This window comes from Anolis sagrei, chromosome 5 (assembly GCF_037176765.1).
Source record: "Anolis sagrei isolate rAnoSag1 chromosome 5, rAnoSag1.mat, whole genome shotgun sequence".
Classification (NCBI taxonomy): domain Eukaryota; kingdom Metazoa; phylum Chordata; class Lepidosauria; order Squamata; family Dactyloidae; genus Anolis; species Anolis sagrei.
Genome location: NC_090025.1, coordinates 158,289,370 through 158,307,473, shown reverse-complemented (window position 1 = coordinate 158,307,473; position 18,104 = coordinate 158,289,370). Strand labels below are relative to the sequence as shown.

The 18,104-nt window shown below is 39.7% G+C and overlaps 1 protein-coding gene across 1 annotated transcript in view; it reads left to right on the top strand.

The window, feature by feature from the left end:
* Positions 1–18,104, top strand: part of AGBL3 (AGBL carboxypeptidase 3) — a 47,434-nt gene that overhangs the window by 17,132 nt on the left and 12,198 nt on the right. The window contains exons 9-19 of the mRNA XM_060777216.2: positions 85–211; positions 1,384–1,484; positions 1,611–1,699; positions 1,892–1,940; positions 5,172–5,270; positions 6,319–6,390; positions 7,690–7,803; positions 7,888–8,022; positions 10,446–10,539; positions 13,205–13,276; positions 13,786–13,959. Of these exons, the coding sequence (XP_060633199.2) occupies positions 85–211; positions 1,384–1,484; positions 1,611–1,699; positions 1,892–1,940; positions 5,172–5,270; positions 6,319–6,390; positions 7,690–7,803; positions 7,888–8,022; positions 10,446–10,539; positions 13,205–13,276; positions 13,786–13,959 (1,126 nt within the window). The remainder of the gene's footprint in view (positions 1–84; positions 212–1,383; positions 1,485–1,610; positions 1,700–1,891; positions 1,941–5,171; positions 5,271–6,318; positions 6,391–7,689; positions 7,804–7,887; positions 8,023–10,445; positions 10,540–13,204; positions 13,277–13,785; positions 13,960–18,104) is intronic.

Genomic DNA, 18,104 nt, shown 5'->3' with positions numbered 1-18,104 from the left:
CCTGCATTTGCCTCATCTACTATAATGTAATGTTTGTATTGAGGACTATTCATTAACACTAATTCTGCTTCTTTTTTCTCTAAGTTCTCATTTTCAGACTGCAGTTTCAAAATACAGAAAAGCAAAGAAGGAACTGGACGAGTAGTTATGTGGAAGATGGGAATCAGCAACAGCTATACCTTGGAAGTTACTTTCTGTGGCTCTAAACTGGGTAACGCAAATAATAGCTTTATTCCAGAATTGGTATTGAGACATGTAACAGAGGGCAGATCCACACAGCCCTTTAACTGGCGAACAATTGCGTTGTAAAATTGCAATTTTTCACAGTTCTAGTCCATCCCCCACCCCGAAAGTGTGTGCTTTTCAGAGGGTGTCCAGATGCCCTCTCAGAACCTTCCGAGAAGTCAGGGAGACAGCCCCACCCTCCTCCCAAAACCTCTTTAAAAAGTGTTTAAAAATAAAATAGCTTACCCAGTTGCCATTAAAGTCCTGCCGGAGCTCTCCTGGTACGTAGAAATGACATGCCAAGAGAAGAGGGGGAGGAGGAAAATCACTCCTGCCCCCCATCTCCTGGCATTTCTTTCCTATGCACCAGGAGAGCTCCAGCAGCCAGGAAAGTTATTTTATTTTTTTAAAACGCTTTTCAGGAGGTGGGGTTGGGTAGGGCATTAGAGCCCTCTCAGATATTCTGGCCTCATGGGGGCCGGAAAACATGAGAGGGCTATGTGGACGGCTCCCTCAGGACTTCTTAGGGGGCAGTCCAGACTCCACCCACAGCAGGAAAGATGCGGGTCTTTCAAGAAGACCCGCGTCTTTCTCAATGATTTCCTCAGCACAAAGAAAGGTTTTACTGCTTTGTGCTGAATGCAGTCTCATTTACATGGGGTGTCATTTAGATGCCCTAGGGGAAAACATGGGAGGGCGGGAATTTCAGGTACTGTCTAGATGCATCCAAAGTCTCCAGTTTTGCAGTTAAGACAGCCAGATATGTAACTGCGTTTACTCAGGCCGTATCTACACAGCAGCATGGTTTAACTTAAACTCCGTCTTCTTTGGGAACTGTAGTTTTATAAGAATAGGACAAAGAGTAGCAATCCATAATGGAAAGTTCCAAGCAGTATTTCACATGTCTCAGGATCTTTTAGGAGAAGCCATCATAAGTAAACTGATATAATAAACATTGTTTGTATTTTGTATAAGAACCCCTTTTTGATAGTTCGAGAGAAGGAACAATCCTCAACGATCATATAGAAAATGTGTAGAATACACATATTATATATTTTTGAAAGAGCAGTCAGACATCAGTTTCCCCAGTCATTACATTAGATGAAATTATCGCTGAAGTATTTTTTGATCACTGAGTGTTCCCGCTTGATTTTCCAGGTAACACACTTGGTACACACTTCACTACTAAGGATCTAGAATCCGTAGGTTACCATTTCTGTGATTCATTGCTGAACTTCTGCACTGAAAACAAAAACAAGGTAACATTAAAAAACCAGTTTCTTTCATTTCTTTGAACATTTTTTAGTAATAAAGCCAAAGGATTTGTTTTCACATGGAAATAGTGATGTACTAAAATCTATTTTTTACCTGTGTACTCTTCCCAGTATAATGAATACATCAAGGAACTGGAAGAAATGGTGAAACAGGATGACCACATTACTTCTGTCAATGACACAGTGGATAAAGATTCCAGGTACATTTTTCTCTTCTTGTATGCTTACATTTCTAGGCCATCGTTGAACAGGGGAATCAGTAGCGTTGACGTGTTTTTCAGAAATGTTATCTGAGCAGATAATTCATTTTGTTTGCAGATGAACCTTCATTAACATTGTATACTCCACAACCTAGTATATTAAAAAAATCCCATAATTATTTTCTTTTGCAGCTCTGATAGCTCAGATTCCAATGAACCTGTTGTTAAAGTAGTCTCCCAGGTATGTTCACATTTTTCCTTTGTGGATTCAACTTACTAGTTTTCTTTTGTTTTAGAAAAACAGAAGCCGTTAGACTTTCAGTGTTTATAATTCCATAGAGAAGTTTGCAGTCAGACTCCAGTAGGAACATATTTATTTTTTATTTATTTACCTTATTTATATCCCGCCTTTCTCTACCCCAAAAGGGACTCAAGATGGCTTACATATGGCACCTACACAGTGCCTAAAACAGTGGTTCTCAACCTGTGGGTCCCCAGATGTTTTGGCCTTCAACTCCCAGAAATCCTAACAGCTGGTAAACTGGCTGGGATTTCTGGGAGTTGTAGGCCAAAACACTTGGGGACCCACAGGATGAGAACCATTGGCCTAAAACATACAATGTTGACTTAAAAATAAATTGGATTAAAATTAATACATATAAAACATAATTAAAATACATTCCAGTGTTAAAATGCGCCATCCAAGGATCACAGTCTAAGGCCATTCCGTAATCAATTGCACATATTTCACATTAGAATTACTTCACCACACTATTTTTCAAAAGCCTGCTCCCAGAGCTAGGTTTTTACTCTCCTTCTGAAGGCTAAGAAGGAGGGGCAGATATAATATTACTAGGGAGGGAGTTCCACCGAGGGGCCACCACTGAGAAGGCCCTGTCTCTCATCCCCACCAGCTATGCTTACAAAGAAGGTGGGACCAAGAACAGGGCCTCCCCAGATGATCTTAGTCTCCAAGATGGTTCATAGGGGAAGATGAGCTTTAGAGCTTTATAGGCTAAAGCCAGCACTTTGAATTGTGCTCGGTAGCAGACTGGCAGCCAGTGGAGCTGACATAACAGGGGGGTTGTATGCTCCCTGTACGCTTCTCTGGGGAACAACCTGGATGCCGCCTGTTGGACCAATTGAAGCTTCCAGACAGTCTTCAAAGGCAGCCCCATGTAGAGCACGTTGTTGCAGGATGTAACCAGAGTGTGGCCCACCATGTCCAAGTCTGACTTCCCAAGGTACGGATGCAGCTGGCGCAGAAGTTTCAATTGTGCAAAAACTCCCCTGGCCACCACTGAAACCTGGGGTTCCGGGCTCAACTATGAATCCAGAATCACTCCCAAGCTGTGAACCTGCATCTTCACGGGGAGTGTAACCCTGTCCAGCACAGACTGCAACCCTATACCCTGTTCACCCTTATGACTGACCAGAAGTAGCTCTGTCTTGTCTGGATTCCATTTCAATTTGTTTGCCCTCATCCAGAACTGTATGCTTAGAGACTAAACAGATATTCTATTAGACTCTCAGACAGAGAGATGCTTTGGACTATTGATTATGAGAAACATGCACTGTGTTACCTACACAGAGAAACTATTTAAAATCCTATTGTAACTGGATTCATATGCAAAGTGCCTGTATGCTGAATACACTAAGTTTGTGAGTTACTTTTAAAGAAGACTGTTTATTTTGTCTTTTGAGAGCATGATTAAAGGCAAATATATTTTAAGGGAGAGTAGATGTTTTTGGGAAACTAAAATGAACTTTGCTACATATATCTATATCTATATCTTCTTGGTGGTATGGACATACCAGATCACCTTATCTCTCTCCTGAGAAATCTGTATAAGGACTAAGTAGCAATAGTAAGAACCGACCACAGAACACATCACGCGATGTGCGGGGATTGAGGAATCCAAGGATGAGGTGAAAATTGCTGGAAGAAACATTAACAACCTTAGATATGCAGATGACACCACTTTGATGGCCAAAAGCGAGGAGGAGCTGAGGAGCCTTCTAATCAAGGTGAAAGCAGAAAGCACAAAAGCTGGTTTGCAGTTAAACATCAAAAAACCAAGATTATGGCAACAAGAATTGTTGACAACTGGGAAATAGAGGGCGAAAACGTGGAGGCAGTGACAGACTTTGTATTTCTAGGTGCAAAGATTACTGCAGATGAAGACTGCTGCCAGGAAGTCAGGAGATGCTTACTTCTTGGGAGGAGAGCAATGGCCAATCTTGATAAAATAGTGAAGAGTAGAGACATCACACTGGCAACAAAGATCCGCATAGTTAAAGCAATGGTATTCCCCATAGTCACCTACGGACGTGAGAGCTGGACCTTAGGGAAGGCTGAGCAAAGGAAGATAAATGCTTTTGAACTGTGGTGTTGGAGGAAAGTGCTGAGAGTGCCTTGGACAGCGAGAAGATCCAACCAGTTCATACTTCAAGAAATAAAGCCTGACTGCTCATTGGAGGCAAGAATAGTAGAGGCCAAGATGAAGTACTTTGGCCACACCATGAGAAGAAAGCTTAGAGAAGACAATGATGCTGGGGAAAATGGAAGGAAAAAGGATGAGGGGCCGACCAAGGGCAAGATGGATAGTATCCTTGAAATGACTGGATTGACCTTGAAGGAGCTGGAGGTGGCCACGGTAGGGAGCTCTAGCGTGGGCTGACAGGGAGCTCTAGCGTGGGCTGTTCCATGAAGTCACGAAGAGTTGGAAACGACTGAACGAATGAACAACAACAAAATATCTATATGCACATTGGCATATCTTTGTCCTTAACAGTTCAAAGGCATACCTAGGTACATCGGTTTAACAGCTGAGAAACCTAGTTCCTTGCATGAATGCTGGTTAATGCTATTTTCCTAAAAGGATTATGACTCAGACAAGTCATGCTTTTTGCCAAGAGGTTATGGCATCATTTTTCAAAGTGCTATGTGACCTGTGATTTTCCAAAAGGTTATGACTTCTAACAAGGTCATACTTTTCCAAAGATTATAAAATCTCCAAAAAGGTTCTGGAGATTTCCATTTTCCAAAACAAAAATGAGGTATGTCTTAGAATCGCAGGTGTATCTAATGTATTTTTTGTTGGCTGTAGTACTGAAATTAGGGTGCACCTTACAATCGATGCATGCTATGGACTATGGACTCTTCCCAGCATGTATAAACCTATCAACCAGTCACCTTTATTGTTCACCTGTCAGTCTTACCATCTACCTTTCACTTCCCCATCCAACACCCTTTCCCCCTTTGCACCCCAGTGAGTGATAATGAGTAAAAGATGAAATTTTAAATGTTTCCGGAGACATATTTCTTGGATGGCGAAAGATAGGTAATTTTTTTTCTTTTTCCTTCTCCCCATCCAAGCCCAGCCATGAGATCAAAAATTACAACATGGATATATTTGAGTCTATTAAATCTAGCTGTGAGTTCCTAGTAGTTCTGTTTTCTGCTTACTAGGGAAAGTCAAGAAAGAAGTGCCTGAAAACCAAGAAGGAAAGGAGTTTAATTTTCGAATCACCTGCCAGAAGAATTCCTAAGCAGCCACGTGAACCAATGGTAAATTATAATTTGCCTGTATTAGATATTCATTAAGCTAGTTGGAGTCCCCAGTGGCGCAGTGGGTTAAACCCCTGTGCTAGCAGGACTGAAGACCGACAGGTCGCAGGTTCGAATCCGGGGAAAGGCGGATGAGCTCCCTCTGTCAGCTCCAGCTCTCATGCGGGGACATGAGAGAAGCCTCCCACAAGGATGATAAAAACATCAAATTATCTGGGCATCCCCTGGGCAACGTCCTTGCAGACAGCCAATTCTCTCACACCAGAAGCGACTTGCAGTTTCTCAAGCCGCTCCTGACACACACAAAAAAATAAGCTGGTTAATATTTCAGTACTACATATAACATTGGGACAATTGGCGGTATATTGTGTACTATAAGAAAGCTTTGAACATTATTTTAGGATACATTGGGAAATCTATAATTGCCAAGAAAATGTAGCAAGATTTGGTCATTTTAGGGTGTCTTTCTACCATTCCTTGGCCACCAAAATTCTGTTATAAAGCCAGCTATGGACCTCAAACTTGGACACCCGTATTTTTGCTTACATTTTACTAACTGTAAGTTATGTAACGGTTTAATAACCCAGAATCTGTGTTTATTTGGACATGTTTGCAATGTTAATGGGTTCTTCAGAATTTTCTGATGATATCCCCTTTGTAGAACAAACCTCTAAAAAGATTATAACATGTAATAATGTCAAAGAAGGCAGTAGAACTTGAGTATCCCACAGCAGTCCTAATTTCACATTGAGCTCATTTTGAAACCTTTGTTAACTCAATAGTTTCTCTTTGTGATTTTAACGTTTATATTAATGTGTTTTTAACTCCACATTTTAATTGTCTAAATGTTGTTATGTTTTTCTGACCTAATTGATAGTTATATGTTATGGTTGCTCTATGTTAAGTTTTATATGCATGTGGGGCATTACATTTTGCCATAAATATGTTGGAAACCGCTTTGAGTCCATCCCCTTGCCCCCCCCCCCCCCCCGGGGTGAGAAAAACGGCATACAAGTGAAGTAAATAAATAAATAATTTTCCCCCCAAGCAGAGTGAAGTGAAAAAATCAGAAGAGCCTTCTCACCGAATTTCCAAGAGTCAAGAACATATACTAAAAAACGTAAGGTTTTCTTTTTTGGAGAGATCTATTATCACTGCCATAATCAGAATTGAATTGGGCAGCAAACACTGCATTCTGAAATCTCTTGTTCGTGTAAATCAATTGTGTCACTTCCAGGTTATCCATGAAATTGTGCTTCAAATATCTGCTTTTGAATTTAAAATATTTATTTTAAGTATTTTAAATTGCCCTTTCCTCCAATACTCAGATCTATGAGTTTAATGGCATCTTTCCATCCTTCCAGCTATTTATCTATGTATGATTTCAAATGCTGTACTAAACTTCCCTAAACATGAATCACACCACAGGTTGCATCATAATTTGGAAGCCACTAAAATGGCTTGATGTACGTTTGAATTTACAGTCAGCTCTCCGCATTCGCTGAGGTTAAGGGCACAGGACCATTGCAAAAGAGGGGGAAATGTGCACAAAATAATGCTATTTTTCAGCTGAGAGAACGTATCTCTAGAATTCTCTAGGTCCTCCAATGAGACTCTGTGGGAAAGTTGACCATAGAATCACACTGGATGACCCACAACTGCTTATAGAAGTGTTATATCTTGAAATCTCTTTAAGTTCTCCAGTACAACTCTTTGGCCAGCATCCAGTGGAAGTTGACCATAGAAGAGCTATAGAGAACATACCGATATTCATCAAATGTACAAATAAACCTACAGAAGTAAAACAACGAAATGCAGAAGGTTAACTATAGCAGAGATGCACATTTAGGATTTCAAATTATTCACAATTACATTTGTCTGCATTTAGAGATATTTTTATGTCACAAACAATCTGCTCCATCCCTGTCTCATCCTGATTTTATTATCTTTAGTATTTTAGTTTTTTATCTTGAACATTGTTATTTTATTGTGTATGATTTTTCTTTTTTTCTTTTTGCTTTTTTGTACTCATATGTTGTATGTAGTTTATTGTGTTGCTACTGTGTTTTGTTTTATTTTATTGTAATATGCTGTTGGGCTTGGCGTCCCATTGGGGGAGATGGTGACGGGGTATTAAATAAAGATGATGATGATGATGATGATGATGATTATTATTATTATATACCCATTAATTCTTACCGTAGCCATTACAGCAGTGGTTCCCAACCTTTGGGCCTCCAGGTGTTTTGGACTTCAACTCCCAGACATCCCAGACAGCTTGCCTTGCTGTTAAGAACTGTGGGAACTGAAGTCCAAAACACCTGGAGGCTCAAAAGTTGGAAACCACTGCATTATAGCATTGGGTGCCATTTTCATTGTGAACATGTAAGCAGTGTTATACATTTTCCTTTCCCCACAGACCCAGATTTTTCAGAGATTGAAACTACTAGAGTTACAAAACATGCCAAGAGAAAAATGTTCGATTTCCAAACAGAACCTGGAGCTTTTCTGCAGACCCTCTAATGCTAAAAAGGTTTGGATTTCTAATTTTTTTAAAAATAGAACATAATCAAAGAATGCTCTCAATGTCCAGACAAAAAAGTCTCTGCTTTTCTAGGGATGCCCAGAACACTTATGGGAATGTGTTAAAGCGGAGCACCAAGACTTTGGGAATGGGAAATTGCCCGGCAAAGGCTATGTCTGTACCAACTCCTTCTTTCCTTCTGGTATAAAAGGAAAGAGGTGCTATGAGGTAAGCATAAATGTTCTTATGCAGGATGACCTCATATCAATGCTATTCCTGCTATTGCAAACCAGAGCCAGCAAATTTTCATGCAGTACTGCTTTTTTGGACAAAATGTTGACTTAAGGATTCCTTAAGCTGTAGTTTTCCATCTTCAGTCTCATCTCTGAATTTGTACAATATCCAGTATGTTATGTTCAAGGAGTATTCTTGTATGTCTGTGGTGCTACCCTTGATTGTTGTAAGGACACAAAAGAACTACTTATATCTGTTGTACAGCCATGACTGGTAGAAAAAGGAAGCACTAAAACTAGTTTGTTAATAAGAATAAAGCAATAATTTCACTGTGTAGAAACTTGGCTCTCAATCTATAGCCAATAGCAAGATTTTATTTTATAATGAAAACGTATATAATTATAATCTTAAATAAACAAATGCCCCAAAATTATCACCGCTGTAGCGGATACCTTTTGCATTGTATTGCTTTAAAATATTGAATAGGAAGAGTGTTTTATTGGTAAGTTTCAGCCATACCAGAAATCACAGCTGATCCTGTCTCTGCCAGCTTCACAGTGTATACAATAGAGTCTCACTTATCTAACCCTCACTCATCCAACATTCTGTAATATCCAATGCAGTCTTCCTCCCGCCTGGATCCAAAGCTGTTTCAATACATTGCAGTGTTTTGGTGCTAAAGTCGTAAATACATTAATTAATTACTACTTAACGTTACCATGTATTAAACTGCTTCTTCTGTTGATTTGTTGTAAAGCATGATGTTTTGGTGCTTAATTTGTAAAATCACAACATAATTTGACATTTAATAGGCCTTTCCTTAATCCCTCCTTATTATCCAACATTTTTGCTTATCCAACGTTCTGCTGGCCTGTTTATGTTGGATAAGCGAGATAAGCAAGAGCCCCCAGTGACGCAATGGGTTAAATCCTTGTACTGGCAGGACTGAAAACCGACAAGTCAAAGGTTCAAATCCGGGGAGAGTGCAGATGAGCTCCCTCTGTCAGCTCCAGCTCCCCATGTGGGGACATGAGAGAAGCTTCCCAAAAGGATGGTAAAATATCAAAATATCCGGGCATCCTTGGGCAACATCCTTGCAGCTGGCCAATTCTCTCACACCAGAGGCAACTTGCAGTTTCTCAAGTCGTTCCTCATACACACACACACACACACACACACAAAAGCAAGACTCTACTGTATTTCTAAAAGTGTATTTCTTAAAGGAGGTACAAAAGTGTCACTTTTCACCCTCCTTATTACTCTTCCATTTCTTGAAGAGTTAGTACCATCTTTTTGGCATCAGAATGACATTACTATATATAGAAAATGATTGTTTCCACACACAGGATGGCTAGCATAGCTTGACAGGAAGCTGCACAGTCAAATTAGGCCATAGACTGGCCAGCTCACATCAGATGTCTTGAGCAGAGGTGTATCAGAATAGCACTATCCAAATCCAATTCAATAACCCACCCACCCAACCCCCGGGGCCAAAATTTATGGTAAATACATGAAATGGTTTGAAGTGATCTTTTGCCACTACAACATTCCAGGTTTGTATTTTATATAACGAATATATTCTGAATACAGTGGGCCTGTCAAATTTATGGGCTTATTACCCATTGATTCAACCAACTAGACATTCAAATGTACACAGTGCTGTCAATTTGAATCCACAATGGAGAGCACACCAACCACCCGCTTCTGCTTTTAATTTATTTATTTTATTTATTTCAAAGTTTTATATACCGAGCTTCTCACCTCATAAGAGGGACTCAGCCCGGTTTCCAACCATAAAAACACATACAATCGGTAAAATATCAAAATACACATTACAATAAAACATTAAAAAAGCACATATATTTAAAACTACGGTGGTCAGTGTCCTTATATTTAAAACTAAAGTGGAAGGTGTCCTTCACAGAAGTGAGAAATGGATGTTCATTCATTCGTTCAGTCGTTTCCGACTCTTCATGACTTCATGAACTTCAGCCCACACCAGAGCTCCCTGTCGGTCGTCACCACCCCCAGCTCCTTCAAGGTCAATCCTGTCACTTCAAGAATACCAAGGATACCATCCATCCATCTTGCCCTTGGTCGGCCCTTTTTCTTTCCATTTCCCCCAGCATCATACTCTTCTCTAAGCTTTCCTTTCTTCTCATGATGTGGCCAAAGTACTTCATCTTGGCCTCTACTATTCTTCCCTCCAATGAACAATCAGACTTTATTTCTTGAAGTATGGACTGGTTGGATCTTCTTGCTGTCCAAGAAATGGATAGAGCTTGCCAATGCCTTGTGCCATTTTTAATAGGCAATTATAAGCCTCATCTTGCATTCACAGTCTCTGCAAGCCTTGCAAGGTTTGGCAGGGTAAAGGTTAATAATAACAATGTGTTTGCTTCTGTTTTCTTTTACAGTCAAAAACCTTAGCAGGTTTTCATGAACTCTGGAAAGAAGCTAGCTACATTGTAAAAGATCAACCACCCCAAATGACTTTCACCCCACAAACAGGTAAGAACTTGAACAAAATATTTTTGTCAGCATGTGAATACTACTTCTTAAAGTATTCACATTTTTATTGTACTTGGTTAGGTACCTGGCAATCAACATCATAGGCAATCACTGAGTGTGATTGTCTTTCATGATTAGAGTCTTGACAGTGGGTCCGTAAGTGATTGTAGAAACCTATTCTACCCAGCAATTAATGGATTATGTCTTTTGTGACACTATTTATCCGAAATAGTCATTGTTTGTTTTTGGATTTTATGAATGGTCCCATTAGAAAGTGCATAAGGATGTGGATGAACTACAAATCTCATCATCTTGAGTCAACCCCCCTCTCCCCCAACAAAATTCCACCACCTTTAAATACTTATGGGGTTTGGGGAAATTACTCAGGATGATGGGAATTATCTACCAAGTGTGGTCCAGATCCACTGTCAGTGGGGTTCTCAGTGCTCTCTGAATACAGGTGAACTACAACTCCCATTATCCTGGGTCAGTTCGCCCAAAATCTCATAAGTATTTAAAGTTGATCATGGTGGGCATGTGTGTGTACCACATTTGCTCCAGATCCACCGTTTAGGAGGGAGGGGGTCACAGCCACTTTGAGTCCCTTTCTGGGGAGATAAAACGGGGTATAAATAATAATATTTATTTATTTATTTGCAATATTTCTATCACACCTTTCTCAGCCCGGAGGCGATTAAAGGCAGCTTACAAGTTGGCAGCAATTCGATGCCATAACAATCACAGTGTACAATTAAAAACAATTAAAATATTCTGAAATGTCAGGAGAGAATGGCTCTAGAACAGTGGTTCTCAACCTTCCTAATGCCGCGACCCCTTAGTACAGGTCCTCATGTTGTGGTGACCCCCAACCATAACATTATTTTCGTTGCTACTTCATAACTCATTTTGCTACTGTTATGAATCGTAATGTAAATCTCTGATATGCAGGATGTATTTTCAGTCACTGGACCAAATTTGGCACAAATACCCGATATGCCCAAAATTTGAATATTGGTGGGGTTGGGGGTGATTGATTTTGTCATTTGCTAATCCTGGAGTTGCTGGGATTTATAGTTCACCTTAAATCAAAGAGCCTTCTGAACTCCATCAATGATGGAATTGAATTAAACATGGCACACAGAATTCCCATGACCAAGAGAAAATATTGGGAAGGTCTGGTGGACATTGACCTTGAGTTTTTGGAGTTGTAGTTCACCTACATCCAGAGAACACTGTGGACTCAAGCAATGATGGATCTGGATCAAACTTGGCACAAATACTCAAAATGCCCAAATGTGAACACTGGTAGAATTTGGAGAAAATAGACCTTACCATTTGGGAGTTGTAGTTGTTGGGATTTATAGTTCACCCACAATGAAATAGCATTCTGAACCCCACCAATAATAGAATTGGACCAAACTTTCCACACAGAACCCCCATGACCAACAGAAAATACTATGTTTTCTGATGGTCTTTGGTGACCCCTCTGACACCCCCTCGGGACCCACCCTGGGGTCCCGACCCCCAGGTTGAGAAACACTGCTCTAGAACATGGCCATATAGCCCAAAAAACCTACAACAACCCATTTAAAACAACATTATAAAATGCATGCAAAGCTATTAAAAACATAAAAATATCCAGTGTCTTCCTCTTAATCACATTTTCCAGTAGCATCGTCTAAGCCTGTCTGGGCTGAAATATGCGGTATAGAAATAAAGCAAATAAAAAAAATAAAAAAAATAATCCGTTCTGTGTTTCAAACTTACATAATTCCATATTAGTTTATTTCCCTGCAATTCCAAAACCCTGTTCAAAGAGCCAGGTTTTTTTTCTTTTTTCTGGAAGGTCAGAAGTGATGAGGCCAATCTAATATCCCTAGGGAGGGAGTTCCATAGCTGAGGGGCCACCACTGAGAATATTATTATTATTATTATTATTATTATTATTATTATTATTGATGTGGGAGCCATCCTGAAAAATACAAAAGTATCTAGTCTACATACATGCATGTTTTCACTTTGGTTATATACATAGAAGATAGATAGACCATTGCATTCCCAGTATCTTGTCAGAGATTAGCAAATCTTTTCCCTTTTCCTCATCTCTTATATAAATTTCCTCTTTTCTACATTCTATTAATAACCTGAGTGACATGTTTTAAAACTAAATATATTTCAGGGCATGGTAGCTGTAGCAAGAGTGGGGTACAGTTCACAGTAAGTTCAGAAAAATCTACTACAATCAAACTTACACAAAGGGACCCAAAGTCCTTTTGCAGACTCTCCTAAAAAGTCATAAGAAATAAACATCAACTGTTCAACAGACTATCTGTTACATCTTTATACTGCCAAAGATTTTAGTCACATTACTGCACCACAGAGCCTGCCAATGTAAGACAGGTGCAAAACAGATACGTAAGCCTTTAAAAGACATAGAAGCCATCCAGAAGAGATTAAGAACTGAACAATAGTCCACAAAAGCTTGTGCCCAAATCAATATGTTTATTCCTTAACCCTCAGTCTAGAGATACTTTCTTGTTAATACTTTCTTGTTAATAGATAATGTAATTCCAATTCGAGATTTGATTATTATCCTTTCATGGAACAATTCACTCAGTGAATCAATTGTCTTCTTGTTTCTTTCATGTTACTTTCCATCTTTCAGATTCTATGCCAGATGAATCAACAAAATACACAATCCAATATCTCAGCCATTATTTTCCTGACCAAGAATTAAGTAAGTAAATAATACCTATTATTCATATCATTATCTAAGTAGATTATAACTGTCCATTTATAGACAGTGCAATTAAAAATTGAAATGTATAGAATCTATATTTTTTACAAAGGATGTCATCTAAAAAGCATAAAAAACAGGTATCATAGTAATCAAGATTGTAAATTCCAGAATTATGGTCGCTGCAATTGACTAGAATTTTAAATGTGGGATATAGATATAGATATATAGATATAGATATAGATAGATATATAGATATAGATATATATCTTTTTGTTTTGAACTTATCTTTCATTTCTTATGTATACACCTCAATTCATTTAACTCTTTTCAAATGTAAACATGTCTGGTGTTTTGTGGCCTGGAAAGAGAGCTAATCAGCTAATCCAGGTACTAATCTTAAGTGTAGGAGTAAGGATAACATTTCATTTTTTCCAGTCCTTGTTTTTATAACAAGATGATCAAGTGTAACATTCTATGTAAAAGGGTCTGATATTTGTTGCAAGTAGATATTGGCTGGGACCTAGGGCAACCTTTGAAGAACATGATCTCCCAGAGAGTTTTCCTGCCTCCTGCCATCCTTAACCAAATGTGCAACACACCAAGAAGAAATGGGGCATTTTCTGGTTGCCGGCTTCCTCGGGTGGAAAATATGACAAAAGAAGCAAAGATCCAGCGTAGAAGTAAGTATCTGAATATTGAGAGGGGTGGCAAATAGAGAACATACAGGATTAGTGTTGTGTTTTACCTTTATTTTCTTCTACAAGGGAACATATAACTGGGTTGACTGAATGGAGATTTCATACTAGCAAAAAGTCAATGCCCCAAAAACTTGTTTGTAAGACATTAGAGACTACCAAGCTATTTGTTCCTGTTGTTGTTGTTTCTGGGTTGTTGTTCTATAACATGGTCATACAGCCCAAAAACCTACAACAACCCGGTTATTCCAGCCATTGTTGTTGTTTCGTTTCGTAGCCAGCTCTCCTTGTGGCTCAAATCAGGCACAACATAGCTAAAAACACACAATCGTAGAAGATTATATAAAATATATAAAACACATTTCTATGAAATACAAATATTAAAATACACAGAGCAAAGATTAAAATGTAATAAACACAAGATGTGAGTTTAAAATTAGTAATTAAAATTGACTGGGTAGACCAGCCAAAAGAGATAGGTCGTTGGTTGTGTTTTAAATTCCGACAGCTCATTTAGCTGTCGCCTCTCTTCTAGCAAGTCATTCCACAGTCATGGGGTAGCTGATGCAAACATCCTCTGAGTGACAGTCGGCAGTTGGATTTTGACTGGTTGAAGTAAGCGTCCTCCAGAAGTGTCCAGGGCGAATTATATGGGATGATCCTGCAGTTAACTTGGACCTAAAACATAGAAGTCAAAATCAGCACTTTGTACTTTTCCCAGAAACAAATTGGCAACCAATGGAGTGGCTTAAATATGGGTGTAATATGCTCACTCTTGGCTGTCCCCGTAACCAGTCTGGCTGCTGTGTTTTGAACTAATTGGAATTTACAAACTTGGTACAAAGGCAGCCTAATGTAAGGAGTCCCTGGTGGTACAGTGGTTTAAACCACTGAGCTGCTGAACTCACTGACTGAAAGGTCACTGGTCCAAATCCAGGGAGTGGGGTGAGCTCTTGCTGTTAGCCCCAGCTTCTGCCAACTTAGCAGTTTGAAAACATGCAAATGTGAGTAGATCAATAGGAACCGCTTCTGTGGGAAGGTAACAGCGCTCCATACAGTCATGCTGGCCATATGTCCTTGGAGGTGTCTAAGGACAACGCCTGCTCTTCGGCTTAGAAATGGAGATAAGCACCAACCCCCAGAATCGGACACGGCTGGACTTCATGTCAGGGGAAAACCTTTACCTTTACCTAACCCAATGTAAAGCATATTGCGGAAGACCATCTTGAAGTTACCACACATGCACTACCATTGTTACTTGCTCTGAAATCATATCTGCAATAAGAAAATGAGTCAGGTCAGGATTTGTCCAAGGCCCTCTAAAACAGTATTTTGCTGGTGGAATGAAGGAGTAATCCACTCCTTTAGAAATCCTGACCATACAAGATTTCTAAAGACCAAAGTTCTTTTCTGCTTTTTCTGTTGAGTCACCCTGTTTATATATTTTTCTGCCTTGCCAGCCAGGCAGGTTCTCCTTTCACTAACACTTTGAATGGCTAACAGAGGTAATAAAGAATAGAAGTTGTTCAGAAAAAGAGAAAGGCAATAGATGAGGACAGTGAGAAAGTAAGACAGTAAGACAGAAAAAGAAGACTCAAGCCCTATACGTTTTCTGTCCCTCTGACTATAATTCAGTAAAATGGGGGTCATGGCATTTAAAAAAAATAGCCCTGTTCAGATTATTGCTGCCCACCAAGTCTCTGAAATAACTGAGAACACGAAGTTAAAAGGAATATTTCAATTAATGAAAGGAATTCTGAGGGACTTTTAGGACCGCCTCAGTCACAGCTAAAGAATCTTGAGGAAAAGATTGACCACAAGATGAAAGGGCAATTAAAAAGGTAAAGGAACTGATTAAAAATTACCTAGGGTTATTGAAATGTATAGAACTGGTTTCTCAGGGTGAGTCAACTGAAAAAACTCACAGTGTTGCTTCAGGTCACTGAATTGGGTTTGTATGTTCTAAGGCAGGGAGCAGAGCTGGTTCACATTCAGCGACTAGGCAGGGAGAGCGGGCACAGCAAATAACCTTGGAGCCTCAGGAAATGATTGGCATCTCAGGGAAGATGAACAAGCTGTCAGTGAATAGAGGAAGAAACAGCTACCACAATACTAGCATCAGGAAAGAAATCAACACAGGGAATATGTAACTTGACTTGGATGATTTATAGTAGTCCACAAGAACTAAAATATGGTTCAAGGCCTCACTGTTACTACACCATTGCAATGAGAGCGGCTGGTCTCTGAAAGCCTTCGACAATACATTGGTCTCTTATAGTTCCGAGGCTTATTAAATATGGTTTTTTGTGGGCGAGCAGATGGTGACTACTGAGTGGCATATGTTCTGTATCAGAAACTTGAGCTGATGTGGTCTATCCAATCCAATTTTCTGAATCAGCACCCCAAATAATCAAACCAAATCGAAAGTTGACCAAAAACTGATTTCTAACCCTTTTGGTATTAATGTTTGAGAGTGATCTCTGGTCAAAGGGGTAAAAAAAGGTTGGGAACCACTGATTTACAAGGACTGGTATAGAGATCAGTTTCAAGTTAGTCACATACTGAAGTTTCTGCAAAAATGGAATCACAAAAGTCTTAAGGCCAAACGGTTCAAAGAGGCAAGCGGCAGCCTTAGATTCAATGATAAATCCATGCAGGGAAATGTCAACTCACCCATATTTTTTAGTACTCCCAGGCATCCATATGTTTCCATTGTAGGATCTAAATTTAGTATTGAATGTGGCCATCACTGTACCTTTGAAACAATAAAAGAGGTATCACTAAAGTAATTCACCTGAACATTAGGAAGAACTTTCTGACTGTGAGAGCTGTTCAGCAGAGGAACTCTCTACCCCGAAGCATGGTGGAGGCTCCTCTTATGGAGGCTATTAAACAGAGGTTGGGGGTGCTTTGAACATGACTTTCCTGCTTCGTGGTAGGGGGTTGGACTGGATGGCCCACAAGGTCTCTTCCAACTCTATGATTCTATGACCTTTAAGGAGGTTTTCTTGGTCGCAGATATCTCCAAATGCCCAAATTTGAATACTGGTGGGGTTGGGGGGAAATTATTTTGTCATATGGGAGTTGTAGTTGCTGGAATTTATAGTTTGCCTACAATCAAAGGGCATTCTGAACTCCACCAATGATATAATTGAACCAAACTTTGCACACAGAACTCCCATGACCAAGAAAAAGCACATCAAATTAACAAAGTACTTAAATGCCTACTGCAGTGGTTAACAAAGTGGTTAAATGCCTACTTAAATGCCAACCTGGGGTCCCCAGATGTTTTTGGCCTTCAACTCCCAGAAATCCTAACAGCTAGTAAACTGGCTGGGATTTCTGGGAGTTGGAGGCCAAAAACATCTGGGGACCCCAGGTTGAGAACCACTGGCCTACTGGAATGAAAGACGTGCAGAATAAGAGGCCTCTTTTTGAACTGAGTCCAAAGACATCTGGTGACATGCAGACTCTGCCCCTTCAGCACTGAGTCACCTCAGTCTGGCCACAATCTGACGGTGAGAACAACAGGGGTTTTCCATATTAGGCAGGTTGGCTTACAGCCAGCAGGCTGAATACATAATATCTTTCTTCAAAAACAAGCAATAGGAGACTAGACCAGCCTGCTCCAAATGATAATCCTCAGAACTGGCATTAATCATATTGGTGGGCAGATTTTGACAGTTGTAGTACAAAACTGTAACTTTTCCTAGCTATGTAATTTACCTGAGGTTTTTTCAGGTTCAGCTGTCTGAACACAATTGCAATTTCATTGTATTATCCAGGATTTATTTATTTATCCTGTCAGAAGCAAATTGAAAATACAGTTACAATGTATAGAAAAACCACAAAGTTAAAAACTTGGAATTATACTAAATTTCTTTTGATCAGAAGCTGGCCACTTTGAGTGCCTTTGATGTTGCTGTGAGAAGGTCCTCCATTGTGCATGTGGCAGGGCTCAGACTGCATTGTAATAGGTGGTCTTCTCCATACTCGCATGTCGTGGACTCCACTTTGTAGCCCCATTTCTTAAGGTTGGCTCTGCATCTTGTAGTGCCAGAGCAGTCTGTTCAGCACTTTCCAAGTCACCCAGTTTTCTGTGTGCCCAGGGGGAAATTTCTCATCTGGCA